Source organism: Plectropomus leopardus, chromosome 15, assembly GCF_008729295.1.
Source record: "Plectropomus leopardus isolate mb chromosome 15, YSFRI_Pleo_2.0, whole genome shotgun sequence".
Taxonomy (NCBI): Eukaryota; Metazoa; Chordata; class Actinopteri; order Perciformes; family Serranidae; genus Plectropomus; species Plectropomus leopardus.
Genome location: NC_056477.1, coordinates 3,171,800 through 3,184,188, shown reverse-complemented (window position 1 = coordinate 3,184,188; position 12,389 = coordinate 3,171,800). Strand labels below are relative to the sequence as shown.

Here is a 12,389-nt window from a genome sequence, read left to right as displayed (position 1 = left end):
GCCCAAAATTAATTTCCCAAGCGTCTTTTTATTGAAAAATCTTTGAGTTAAAGTGAGGCTGATCTTTGACCTGTTCTATGGAGCGGCAGTAAAAAGGAGAACACCTCCCTCAGGATTCAACATTTAAAAGTACATTTATGGCTGTGTGGGAGCAATGTGTTACAGATGTCTGCACAGATTCTCTGTGTAAACCTGTACCTTACCTTTTTGTTGATTTGTAGACCTTGAAGCCAAGGAGCGTGTGATGGAGGATATGCGTTTGGCTCTGACGGAGCAGGAGGAGACACAGGACCAGATGGAGCAGGTGTTGGAGGAGAAACTTAACGTCATCCAGGAGCTCTCCAGCGGTAAGAATCTGATAAATCAATGAGAGGACATGAAAAGCAAACAGACATTGTGAAAAACGAATGTGGATTTTATTGTTCTGAATTAAAAAGGGGTTTGGCTCGTGGGCAGCTTAGTGTAATCCTCTTATCCCTGCAAACTGCAGAGAAACAAGAATGTCCATGAAAGACACAAAGTGAAACTGAATGGATACTGAGACTAGAGTAAACTTGTATTTTCTTATAGGAACAACACCTTTAAATTCGATAGGAAAGTCAATTCACTGAGTCAGCTGGGTGTTGGACGTTATGAAGACAGACTCAAAGGTTGCCAAAGTATAGCACACCCCACCTCAAAAAAACTTGCAAACAAAGACAGGAGAAAGAAACACCGCCAGGCAATATCTCAGGCTCAGGAAAGTATTAATTTGTTAAAACTACATCTTCTGTGTCTTGGTCTTTGGTTTTAATCATTTCAGAGGTCGAGACATTGAAAGGGATGCTGTTGCAGCAGGACAGACGTGGGAATGACACACAGCGTCAAGTTGACAGCCCATCAGATGACCTCAAACTGGCCAAACTGGAAGCTGCCCAGGCTCAGGAAAGCTTGAAGGTATTGAGTGGAAGTTAGTTTCAAATGCTGTATTAGATGGTCGGACCAGAAATATGTGTTCTCGACTGCAACGTAAGAAGTGTCATGCCTGTTTTGGTTCCATGATCTCGAAATACCGTCGAAAATATGGGAGTGAAATGGTGCCACCATCGTATAGCATGATCTCTGTGTAAAACGGGCTTGTGAAGACTCAGTCATCCACAAAGTTTGGGCAACAGCATTCCTACACACCTCCTTTGCATAAGACCTACAAAGACTGATGTTTTTTGTAAGATTCGGGTATCTTGTTTTATGCTGTCAATTGCAAGTACCACCGTTTTGTTGATTTGGGCAAAAACTTGTTCCATATAGTACTTAAACAGACATCCTCTGAAAGAATTACTAAAATAACAATGTACATTTTGTTTACAGCTGTGTAACGAGAAACACCAAGCCGAACGCAAAAAGTGGCTGGAGGAGAAGCTGTCCCTAATCGGCCAAGCTAAGGAGGCGGAGGACAAGAGGAACCAGGAAATGAGGAAGTTCGCAGAAGACAGAGAGCGATTCACTCGACAGCAGAGCCAGCTGGTAGGCTAGGGATGAAGTGCAAACACACTAAACACTAACTTCAACAAGTAAACATGCCACTTTGTTAGAATCTTAAAGGGGAAAATTTTAATTACAAATTCCAGTTCGTTATTTCTGTGGCCACGGGAAGGTAAATCGATATTTGTGAACGTGAGCTACACTCTCTCAAAGCCAAAGATGACAAGCATAAGTCTCAAACTTGTGATGTCAATCTAAAATTAAGGCCTTAATTGCCATTAAAATGTCTTAAATAAATCTCTCAGATGTCTTAAAAGTGCTTAAAAATTGGAGGTGGAAATTTTATGAATCTTTTTTTTTCTGACATTGCATTGAAAAAACTCAAAATAATGGGTAACTTTAAAATAATAATGATAATTTCCCAAATGCCTCTTGTATTAACATCACCAAGGGGTCATGTTTTATGTTACAATAAATTTGTAAAATAATACTGTTCTCCCCCTTAATGTTAACTAATGAATATCAGCATATGTTGTTTTTTTCCCCTAGTATTGGATTCTGTTGAATTTATCTTAAATTTCATTCCAAGTGGCATTAAAAAAAGTCATGAAAAGTCTTTAATCTTCTTAATAGCCTTAAGCTGCAGGAACCATGTATTTCTCACTCACACACATGAAGTACAAAACCAGTATTTCCTGGCATGTATCATTCATGTACATTTCTTTCTTTTTCAGGAGTCCTTGTCCTCCCAGCTGTCTGAGAAAGAGCAGGCCATGGAGAAGTGGAGGAAGGAGAGAGACACTCTGGTCGCAGCTCTGGAGGTCCAGCTGCAGAAGCTCCTCACCGGCCAAGCAGAGAAGGACAAACTCATCCAACAGCTGCGCCAAAATCACCCACAGCCACCACAAGAGGTCAGTATAACATAAAGATGATAACAGATACAAGGACCACACACTGAAAACAGGCTACTTTTTACACCAAAGACAGAAAACACAAGAATTTGGGTGAAATATCTTAAAATGTAAGTTCTGCTTCAGTTAAAGTGGAGATGGGGATGAAGAGGAAGAAGGATATGCAGTTTTAGTGTCTCACATCTCTCAGTCAAATAACATCCCTCTTGAGCCTTTTTCATTGATTATTCAAGTGTCAGTGAAGTGTCAGTAAAAAGTTAACACAAGTAGCGGCCCTCGTATTTTTGAAACTACCTAGTATGTTTTATCTCTGGACACACTCCAGTGATGTCAAAGCAGTTTGTTCTCATCATCCATCAAAGTAAAACACCTGCTGTGGAATCATCGATCGGGGTTTAGCCAGAGGTGAAACTTCACTGAAAGTTTGAAATGCATCAACAGTTTTCTGCCCCATATCATGCAGCATTGATTCAACTTTTAGACGGGATTTACTGGGAGAGCAGACCCCGATGTTGTGCAGGAAAACAGAGGGCAAAAAATCGCTCTGCCAGCGACTTTAATAACACCCGATAAAAGCAAGGGGCGGAAGGGCAGCGTCGGAACCTAGTTTGTCAAGTTTATTTATACAGGACACTTAAAAACGACAAATGTAGACCAAAGTGCTTCACAAAGAGATCAAATAAGAACACAGTGATATGAAAAAGAATAAAAATAGATTTTTCTTGTGAGAAAATTAAACAAAAAGAGACAGACAAGATTTACTCACAATTAATCAGAAAAAGAGAGAGTTGACTGGTTGCTCTGTCGGCTATAATCAAACAGGTCAAAAACTTGTTTTGGGTTCTCATGGAAATTGAGAACCAACAGGATAAACGGGAAGGAAATCCAGGCACTCCAAAAATGTGAAAACAAAGAGGAATTATATTAAATTACATAGTTATTATAGTGGCCAAATTGCTAAAAAAGCCAGCATGTTTCAACCACTAGTGGTCTTCATCACGGTTTAAAAAAAAACAACCAAAAAACCCTTTGAAAGCCCACTGCTAGTGGCCGAAACATATTTTCCACATTTTTGGAGTGCCTGGATTTCCTTCCTGTTTATTCACAATTACTATTGCTTCTTATCCATTTTTGGGTCACTAGTGACGAGTTCATATTTCTATAGAAGGATATCTGCATATGTATGAAGAGTCTGTAGGCAACAACACAAGATTATGGTACTGGAAACATTCTGGCTTCTGTTTGTAGCCGGAGTTGTATTAACAAATCACAATTGAGCAGATTTGGTTGCATGCAGGTAAACAGTACATTTGAATAGCAAAAGGGGCAAAATGTACCGGCCCCAAATGCAGCCTCCAAACCCATCGGCTATCTGACAATTTTGAGTTTTATTAGCTTTTTAGGCCTCAGCTCTGGCAATAGAGGAGGACGGAGGCATTATGCTATCGGGTTGTCTGTCCCCATTCCTTTTAATGCGATATCTCAAGAACCATGTAGGGAATTTCTTCAGATCTGGTACAAACATCCACTTGGACTCAACGCTTAATTGATTACATTTTGGTGGTCAAAGGTTAAGGTAATTGTGACCTTGCATCCCTCTCAATGTCGTGAATGTGATATCTTAAGATCACCTTGAAGGAATTTTCTTCAAATTTTGCACAAATGTTACTTTGGGTCACAGAATAACTTATTAGACCTTGATGGTCATAGGTCAAAGGTCATGGTCGCTGTGACTGTGCGTGCGTCTCATTCTCATGAACTCAGTATTTCAAGTACACCTTTAGGGAATTTTCCTCAAATTTGGTGCAAACGCCTACTTGGACTTGAAAAATTTGGTGGTCAAGGGTCATGGTCACTGTGACCTCACTAAACATGGTTTTAGCCATTACTCAAGAATATGTACGCAGAATTTCACACTGATGTATAATAGGATAAAATGATGAAGTGATGACATTGTAGATTCAAACAGTCAAAGGCTGATACCACTTTGTCATAATGTTGTTTTGCAAAAAAAAACTTCTATGGCCATCGATCAACTCGATAACTCAGGAACAGACGGGGAGACATTTGGTCAGATACTGAATTGGTGACACTAATCTTGGGTGCCCCCCTTGACACTGTGCTGATATTATAGATCCTCTGTGCTGCCGGGGACAGATTTGTGTATCTCTTTATAGAGTATCGTGACTGTGTGCGTAAAGCAGGTCAGCTTGCTAATCAGACTGAAAACTATGACCGCTGCACAAAAGAGGAATTCCTGGCCAGGAAATACATTATCTGCTTATCTGCTGGCTACAGTTGAGCCTCAAGACTAGACTAGTTCCAACTTTTTAACCTTCTTTTGCAAATTGCAGGAGGTTTTACAGGTAAATCGGAATTTTTAACGTGAAACTATATCTCTGTTCCATGTGTTGCAGTTCACTATTTGGACTTTATTCTCTCACGTTTTGTCCTCAGTGAGCTTTTGTTTGGTTTTCAAAATAACATAATTTTTTCATTGTGAGCAGACAGCTCCCCAGGATAAAAAAATTGTCTCCAACAAAATAAATAACTAAAAAAAGTATCGTTTTTGATGATGTTATCACGTGTGGGCACTGATACAGTAAAACGTAATTCAAAACTACAAAGTAATAGTAGATGTGACCTAAAAAAATGAACAAAAAATTCACGCAGGACAAAACCAGGACAAAAAAAATTGGATCTATATGAGCTTTGAAAAAATGGTATAAACTGCAGAATATTTTATTGACTTGTTTTAGAGTGGTAACTTTATTATTACAGCATCACAGGTTCAAGGCCAGAAGCTAATTTTGCAAGAGAAGCATGCACTGTTGCCCATGTGCACATTTGATAAGAGTTAACGCTCGTGCTTAGACACTTAGATATATGTCAGAGTTTTATAACAACTACAGCAGAGTTGTCTCATTGTTCATACATTTTAAAGACATTTCTGTTTTGTTTTTGCCACTTACTTTAACCACACATCACTACATGCCAAAACTAGCTTATATTTTGCTCCAGGGTCGCACCGTTTTCTGTCAAAACTAAAGCATTTCATGTTTCAGGGTGAGACCAGCGTTAGGGACCACAGTCATGGTGCATTGGCAATTCCATCGTTTCACATGTAGTTTCACATGTAGCTCAATCTTTCTGGATTTTTCCACGGATTGCTGTCTTGTGCATTTGTTTGGGAACGTTTGTCATGCCTGTGTAGGTCTGTGTAGATTTTTTTTTTTGTATCTCCTTGAATAGGAGCTGTATATCCTTCAATTTTTGATTTGTGTGTGTTTGTGTATCTAATATGCAATAGAAAGGAATTACTAGTGCCTCATCTTTAAGAGCGTATTTTCTAAAAAGTCTGAGATGCAAGTAGGACATTGGATTGTTTGCCAATATTCAATATGCTGATGTATAAGAACTCTTTTGACTGATAACTGATATCGATGTCAAACCTTTTTTCCCTCCACCTAATTCTAAGGATGATCAAGTCTCTTCTGTAGAGGAGTTAACATCATATCATGCATACTCTTATCGTGATGGAGATGCAGACATAAGAAACAATGATTTCTTTTTTTTTCTTATCAGCAAAAAATAAGTATGTTAACCAATTCTGATATTTCAGTTTAAAGCCATTATCTGCCGATGCTGATGACATGCAGATAATGTCATGCATCCCTAAATGCAAGTTATATTTGAGCAAAGTGTGATGCCTACCATTTTGTCATACTGGTGGAATTTTGAGATGAAGATTTCTAATTGTGTTGATGCGTACCAATAAGTAACAGTTCTGTAACCTGCTTCCTAGTTTAAAAAAATCCTTTGTGATTCCTCATTGGTTGCTTGTAAAGTTTCAGTTTTACTTGTTTTAATCTAATTTCCTATTGCATTAATAGTTCCGAGCTGTGGGTTACATTTTTGGTGGAAAGCGTGAAATCGAAGGCTGTGGGGACAGAAAACATTCTCAGTGTTCATGAACTTCCTGTTACAGGATGGTGATGGTGGTGATGGTGGCGTTAGTTTGGCTGAGCTGCAGGCTGCTCTGTCTGAAAAGGAAGCAGAGATCCTACGACTGAAGGAAGAGCTCAAGGCCTCAACAGCCAAACAGGACGACACGGTCACACAGGTGAGTCTTACACATGCTTTTATCTCGACCCCTCTGGACTGCAGCAATAATCTTTATTTTGGGGTTAGCCAGGCCTCCCTTACACAAGGCCGAGAGCAAATTTCCCCCATACTAGCCTCCCTTCACCGGCTCTCCCTGGGTTTTGGGATTGGGGAGACCGCATCTTTTTGGTTGAGGCCCCAAAACTCTGGAACGAGTCTACAAATTAATGTGACCCCTGTACTGCCTGCTTTTAATTTCTGTATTAAAACACATTTTTATTCGCTAGCTTTTATGAGTGTTGCCTTTCTATATTATTGTCCTTTTGTCTTTGTGTTTCTACTGCATTGTTTATATTGTCTCTGTTTTTCCCTGTGGTATTTATTTATTTATTCTTCTTTTATTATCATTATTATTATTATTGTTATTTTGTATTGTGTGTGTTATTCTGTGTTGTTTTTATAGTTTTCCTGGATCTGTTTTGGATTCTACTAGGGCTGCACCCGACTAAGACTTATGCTTAATAAGGAATCTTTTAAAACTGGAGAGGTGTCTTGACGCACACCTGCATCATAATACATTTCTAGGCTGTCCATCCAATGTTTCAAACAACATCAAAGATCACCATAAACTGAAGATAATTGGATTTTTACTTTAAGATAAAAAGTGACATGTTGGAACTTTATTTTAAGTTTTATAATACAGGACTTTATAGTTATTTTGTAGCTGAAGCCAAAGGTGCTTTGGGTTTTCAGTGGCATAGTTTTTTTTTTGTTTGTTTGTTTTTATTTACTGATTGCCTTTATATTTGTGCTCAAGTCAGAAGTGAACAGGTGAGAGCACACAAGATAGAGAAACAGTCACAGCCGGGGAGGGTAGATGATTGCATTTGGTTGTTTGCTTAGTGGTCTAGCTTGAATTCCCTGTCATTTTCTTCTCCAAATATTTGTGAGGTGCAATTACACTTTGTTGAGAATGTGAATATAATAAAAGACAAGAGCAGAATTAATGGATTAGACTCAAAACACAAAGTTGCTTCTCAGCGACAAGGGAATTGTCTTTGCCTGCTGTGGTATCACCTTTGTACTTCGTTTATTCATAGATTGTCCTCGGGTGCTCTCCAACTCAAAGTGAACAGAAATGTGGAGCACAGATCACAGACGGTTTTGACTTTGATCTTTTTTAATTTGAACTTTAGTACAGCAAAGTGCGGCAAGGATTTGTTGCTCATGACCTTTTTTGACTCCCTGTGTGATGGATTTTACAGCATCTGTATGTGAGATGCCTCTACTCCAGAAACAGTGACTCACTTTCAGATTCATAGGTTAGTGTTCTCTGGTATCTGTAAAGCTTTGTCAATTCGAAATCCACCATAGAGGCCGTGGTTGCACTGGACAAACGAATGTAGGATGAAAGAGCAGTAAATAACACATTGAATGTATCGACATGTTCCAGATGTTATTTTTGAAATCATAATTTACAGTATTTTTAATTTCTCAATCTGCTTCTAATAGACTGAAAGAAATGAGAGTCCTGCTACATTGGCTGGGAAACCCCAGAGTGAAACCATTAAAAGGAAGTCAGGTGGAAGGAGGGACGCCAGAGCATCCGTCAGCAGTCAGGTAAGCTCATGAGCTGACATGAATATGGAAAAGATGCGTCTGTGGTAAACTTCATGAATCAAGTAATAATAATTAATAATTAGATCAGAGTTTTGCATTTTTTTAGTGTTTTACAGTCTAGTCTAAATTTAAAACATCACATCATTGTGATTGAATTGAACATACTGCTTGGTTTCTTTTTTCTTTTTTTCCCCCACACACTTAGCATGCATTACAATCACTTCACCTGCTAAAAAGAAAAACAACAAGCATCCTATTCAAAGTAATGCTTCAAATTGTTGACATAAGGTGGTCTTAGGAAGTCACAGGTACTGACATTTTTGTTTGCACATTAGCTTACTCAACAAATCATGTGGTGGCAGATATTTAAGTGATTCTGTTCCAGCAGACGCACAACTTTCTAACAGAGCTGCAGAGCACAGTCAGTATTTCTGCTCACAGGCACTGTGTGTGAAATATAAATACATTAACAAAAACCAGTTTGCAGTTATGGCAGCTGTAACTCGCCAAAGCTGCGCCCTTTGGAATTTCGCCTCTCTGATACCTTACAGTTCGGATAGTGGTGAAGATAACAAAAACAGTTAATCTTGTATTGTGCTTCTAACTAAAGTGGATCACAACATAATCGTGTATGAAATTAATCTGCAGACTTTTCTATGGGTATCAGTTTTTGAGACAAAGGCCAAAGCGTAACCTGCAACAAGCTGTAAGGCAAACAAAACCCTTACCGGCCACTTAAGAGGAGTGAAGAGTCAGCAGTTAGCTTACAGTCAATAATATGCACACACTGTGAGGCTGATTGGGCCAGTAGTTTGCGAGATTAGCTGCAGACAGGCTGATTCACACATGCAAAAACACATGACCAAACACATAACCCCCTTTAAGCATACGCCAGGAGAAGACAATAATGGAGCCAGTTAACCTCATATCCATTAAAGTTTCATTATTTGCAAGAGACTATAATTTCCATTTCTTCCAGAGGCATCAGTATGTTTTGATTTTGTTTTCTACATCAGCTTTTATTTTACAACTATTCAAAACACACGTACAAACATTTTAGAGGTTGCCAGTGATAAGTGGGCATTTAACATTTAGCAGCCTGAAACTTTTTTAGATGCCATCTTGCTCGGCAACAATCTGCAGGTGTGGATAGTTTGGCTGTTGTGGCGGCTGACCTCGACACCTTGTAGTAAAGAAACAGACCAGCCTACATCCTCAGACCCAGACAAATTTATCTCTTGAGTGACCATGAACTGACCTTTCATCTTAAAATCATGTGTGGTCCCACAGGGCTCAGCTGGCTATCCATCCGTGCTGGAGTCCTCTGAGATTTCCACAGAGAACGGCAGGACGAGCCGCTTCCCGCGGCCGGAGCTGGAGATCTCCTTCAGCCCTCTGCAGCCAAACCGCATGGCTCTGCGACGCCAGGGAGAGGAGAGCGCTGTCACTGTCAAAATCACCCGCTCAGCACGCAAGAGAAAGAGCGGAGAGATGGAGAAGGTAAGATCCAGTCAAACACAAGCAGCTTGTCCACACATTCATTAGGCATTGAAACATATCCATATATATTACTCAATTTTGGAAATTAGTGAGTTAATCATTTTGGTGGTTCAAGTTTAAAATTGATTGAACATTCTTGTTTTTTTCCTTTGTGGATACACACTTACTATCTATGGCCAACAACAAAACATGGTGCACATGAAAACATCCCACTTTATGAGCCTGCATCTGTACACCACGTTCCTCTCTGTTTCCTAAAAATAAATGCTCCCTTGATAACTGAAAAACAACTGTGCAGCATGAGCCTAAGAGATGGGCTTTTTTCTGTTATTTTCAGAGATGATAGTTCATTTTTCACACATGTTCTGTGGAGAAAATGTCACTATAAAACCTTTCCCTTAGCTGCTATCAATCTAGCACTGGTAGTGCAGGTTTGCTTTAACAGTTACTTCTGAGAATGGAGCAACAGCAAATGTAATGGCAGTCATAAATTTTGAAGTTCTACACCAGAGCACAGCAAACTCAGAAAGTTTCCCCTGAACTTGTGTGCACTGGTTTTGAAATGATACAGTGGTTTGGGAAATTGAGGTATTGTGTAATGGTGTCATTGTGTGATTGCAAAACTTTTGGTTTTGAATCTGGTGTGAGACCCTCATTTCTTGTTACACCCCCCCCCCCCCATTTCTCTTTATCTGTTCCCCTCTCATGTTGTACATGTGATCAAACACAACTTATTTTATGGAAGTTTTTTTAATGAAAACATATTTATTGCAACCCATAGTCTTCATATGGGCAGTGATCGGTAGCTTCTGGTATGGACAGAGGGCTTTTTTTTTTTAATACATGACCCATATCATTCAAGGACTTAGTGTATTGACACTAAGTGTGTTTAATAAAAAAAAAACTGTAGCTAATACGCAGCTCGCCTGTGCCCCAAAACACAACACAAGTCCAACTAGGAGCAGGAGACTGCTTTTACAATATTTGATCTGTCCTCAAAACCCCCGCAGTTTCATCACATGCAATATTCTGTTCCTTGGATACAATATTTGCTGATATATTAACTCTGTTGAGATTTGTTTTCAATTCAGTTCAGGAATCTTAAGTCAGATTCAGTAAACAGCTTAATTTTCTTTTGTTTGTCTGCCGATAGGCTGTAAGCGCTGTTTGGATGTTTAGGAAGGAGGTGTCCTTTACATCGATGATGTTAGATTTTTGAAAGATTCTTCAGGTTTTGGACTGTCAATTTGATGAAAAAATGTCAATTTGAAGATGTTACTTTGGGCTCAGGGAAACTGTGATGAGCATTTCAACAACCTTTTGACATTCTATAGACTAATTGATTCATTGTGAAAAAATTCAGCAGGTTAACCAATAAAGAAAATAATTGTTAGTTGCAGCCCTAGCCTTTAGTCTTTTTAATACTCTGCTAGTTGTTTTACTGGTCATTGACAGAGATTTTGTGCTGAAGATTTCCTGGACAGAGCAGATTCTACAATGCAGTGCACAATTGTCATTGTTGAAAAAAGTTATAGAGAAATTAGTTTGTTTAGAAATTGATCTCCCTGTCACACATATAGTAAAACACATACAAAACATGTGCAGTGGAAAACCTTTATTTTAGTAAATATGAGCTAGTGTACAAGCGGAGAAAAATAGAGAAAAATTCAGTGTCGTCTTTGGGTATTGGCCTCATCAGTGTTGTGCAGTTGCCAGAAGCTCAATGAATGCAGTGTGCATACAGTGTAGGCAATGAGTGATGAGTACAAGTAACAAGGTCAACAAGCCAATCCCACCCGCACCATTTGTAAACGGATTACTAAGTTTTCACCCAATGAACTTGTCGATATTATGGATGCTCTGTGAAACCAATCACAAATCACACCTTTTCTTGAGAACAGATCCCAGAACAAACCAAAGAGGCTCTGCAGAAACGATCCCAGACTATGAGACAGACTCTGTAGAAAAGTGAAGCCACACTGGAGGGTGAGCCGGGTTGAGGTTGTTTTCAGGACACCGCCTCACTGGAATTTGATCAAACGCAGCAGAGGAGCTGCACTTATGTTAATTTGTTTGTTCAGACTAATGCAAGGGAAGTGGGCTAATGCCTCTGTTACATTTGGCCCCCGAAGGCATGTGACACATGTATATACACATTTGCAATGCATGGGTTGACATGACAACACAAATTATTATAAAGCAGATCCAGAAAGCTGCACATACAGTTTTCTAAATAAAAAGACAACAGAGACCTTTTCAGACCTTTATGTCGACAGCAAAATTTGTAAATTTGTCGATAAAACATTTATGATTTATGTATATTTACACAGGCGTATCATATGCATATGTGTCCTTATTTTTGACAGAATATTTTCAAAGTAGTTTTCTTTTGCTCTTGAAAAAAAAAAACTTATGTTGAGTGGTGTTCACACAACACATGTTATTCCTGTAGATGTAGAGCATGCAGTGTATTAAAAACACTCATATTCATGCTCCATTCATATATGGGTGTGAGAAAACAACCTCATTAATCATAAATACCACTGATAAAGAGAAACACACTCACTTTAGAGATAGCATGTACATACACTCCCCCCAGATATTAAACAAGCATCCCACTCGGAGAAACACAAGGTCGGGTACAGTTCACTTGTCACATCACTGTTCCTCTGTCACTGTCTGCAAAGGTTAACACTGGTTGCAGCTTGTACGACTCCTCTGTTTTAGAAATCCTTCACTGTTTTCCCCGTTCTTTTTATCACTTTGACAACCCTCTTGAAAACATACAATACC

At 39.1% G+C, this 12,389-nt stretch overlaps 1 protein-coding gene across 2 annotated transcripts in view; it reads left to right on the top strand.

Moving 5' to 3' along the window:
• The window catches only part of kif20ba (kinesin family member 20Ba), a 55,892-nt gene that overhangs the window by 21,907 nt on the left and 21,596 nt on the right, over nt 1–12,389 (top strand). For both annotated transcript variants that reach the window (XM_042502714.1, XM_042502713.1), the window contains exons 24-30: nt 222–347; nt 803–936; nt 1,348–1,503; nt 2,196–2,372; nt 6,361–6,495; nt 7,989–8,096; nt 9,387–9,596. In XM_042502714.1, the coding sequence (XP_042358648.1) occupies nt 222–347; nt 803–936; nt 1,348–1,503; nt 2,196–2,372; nt 6,361–6,495; nt 7,989–8,096; nt 9,387–9,596 (1,046 nt within the window). The remainder of the gene's footprint in view (nt 1–221; nt 348–802; nt 937–1,347; nt 1,504–2,195; nt 2,373–6,360; nt 6,496–7,988; nt 8,097–9,386; nt 9,597–12,389) is intronic.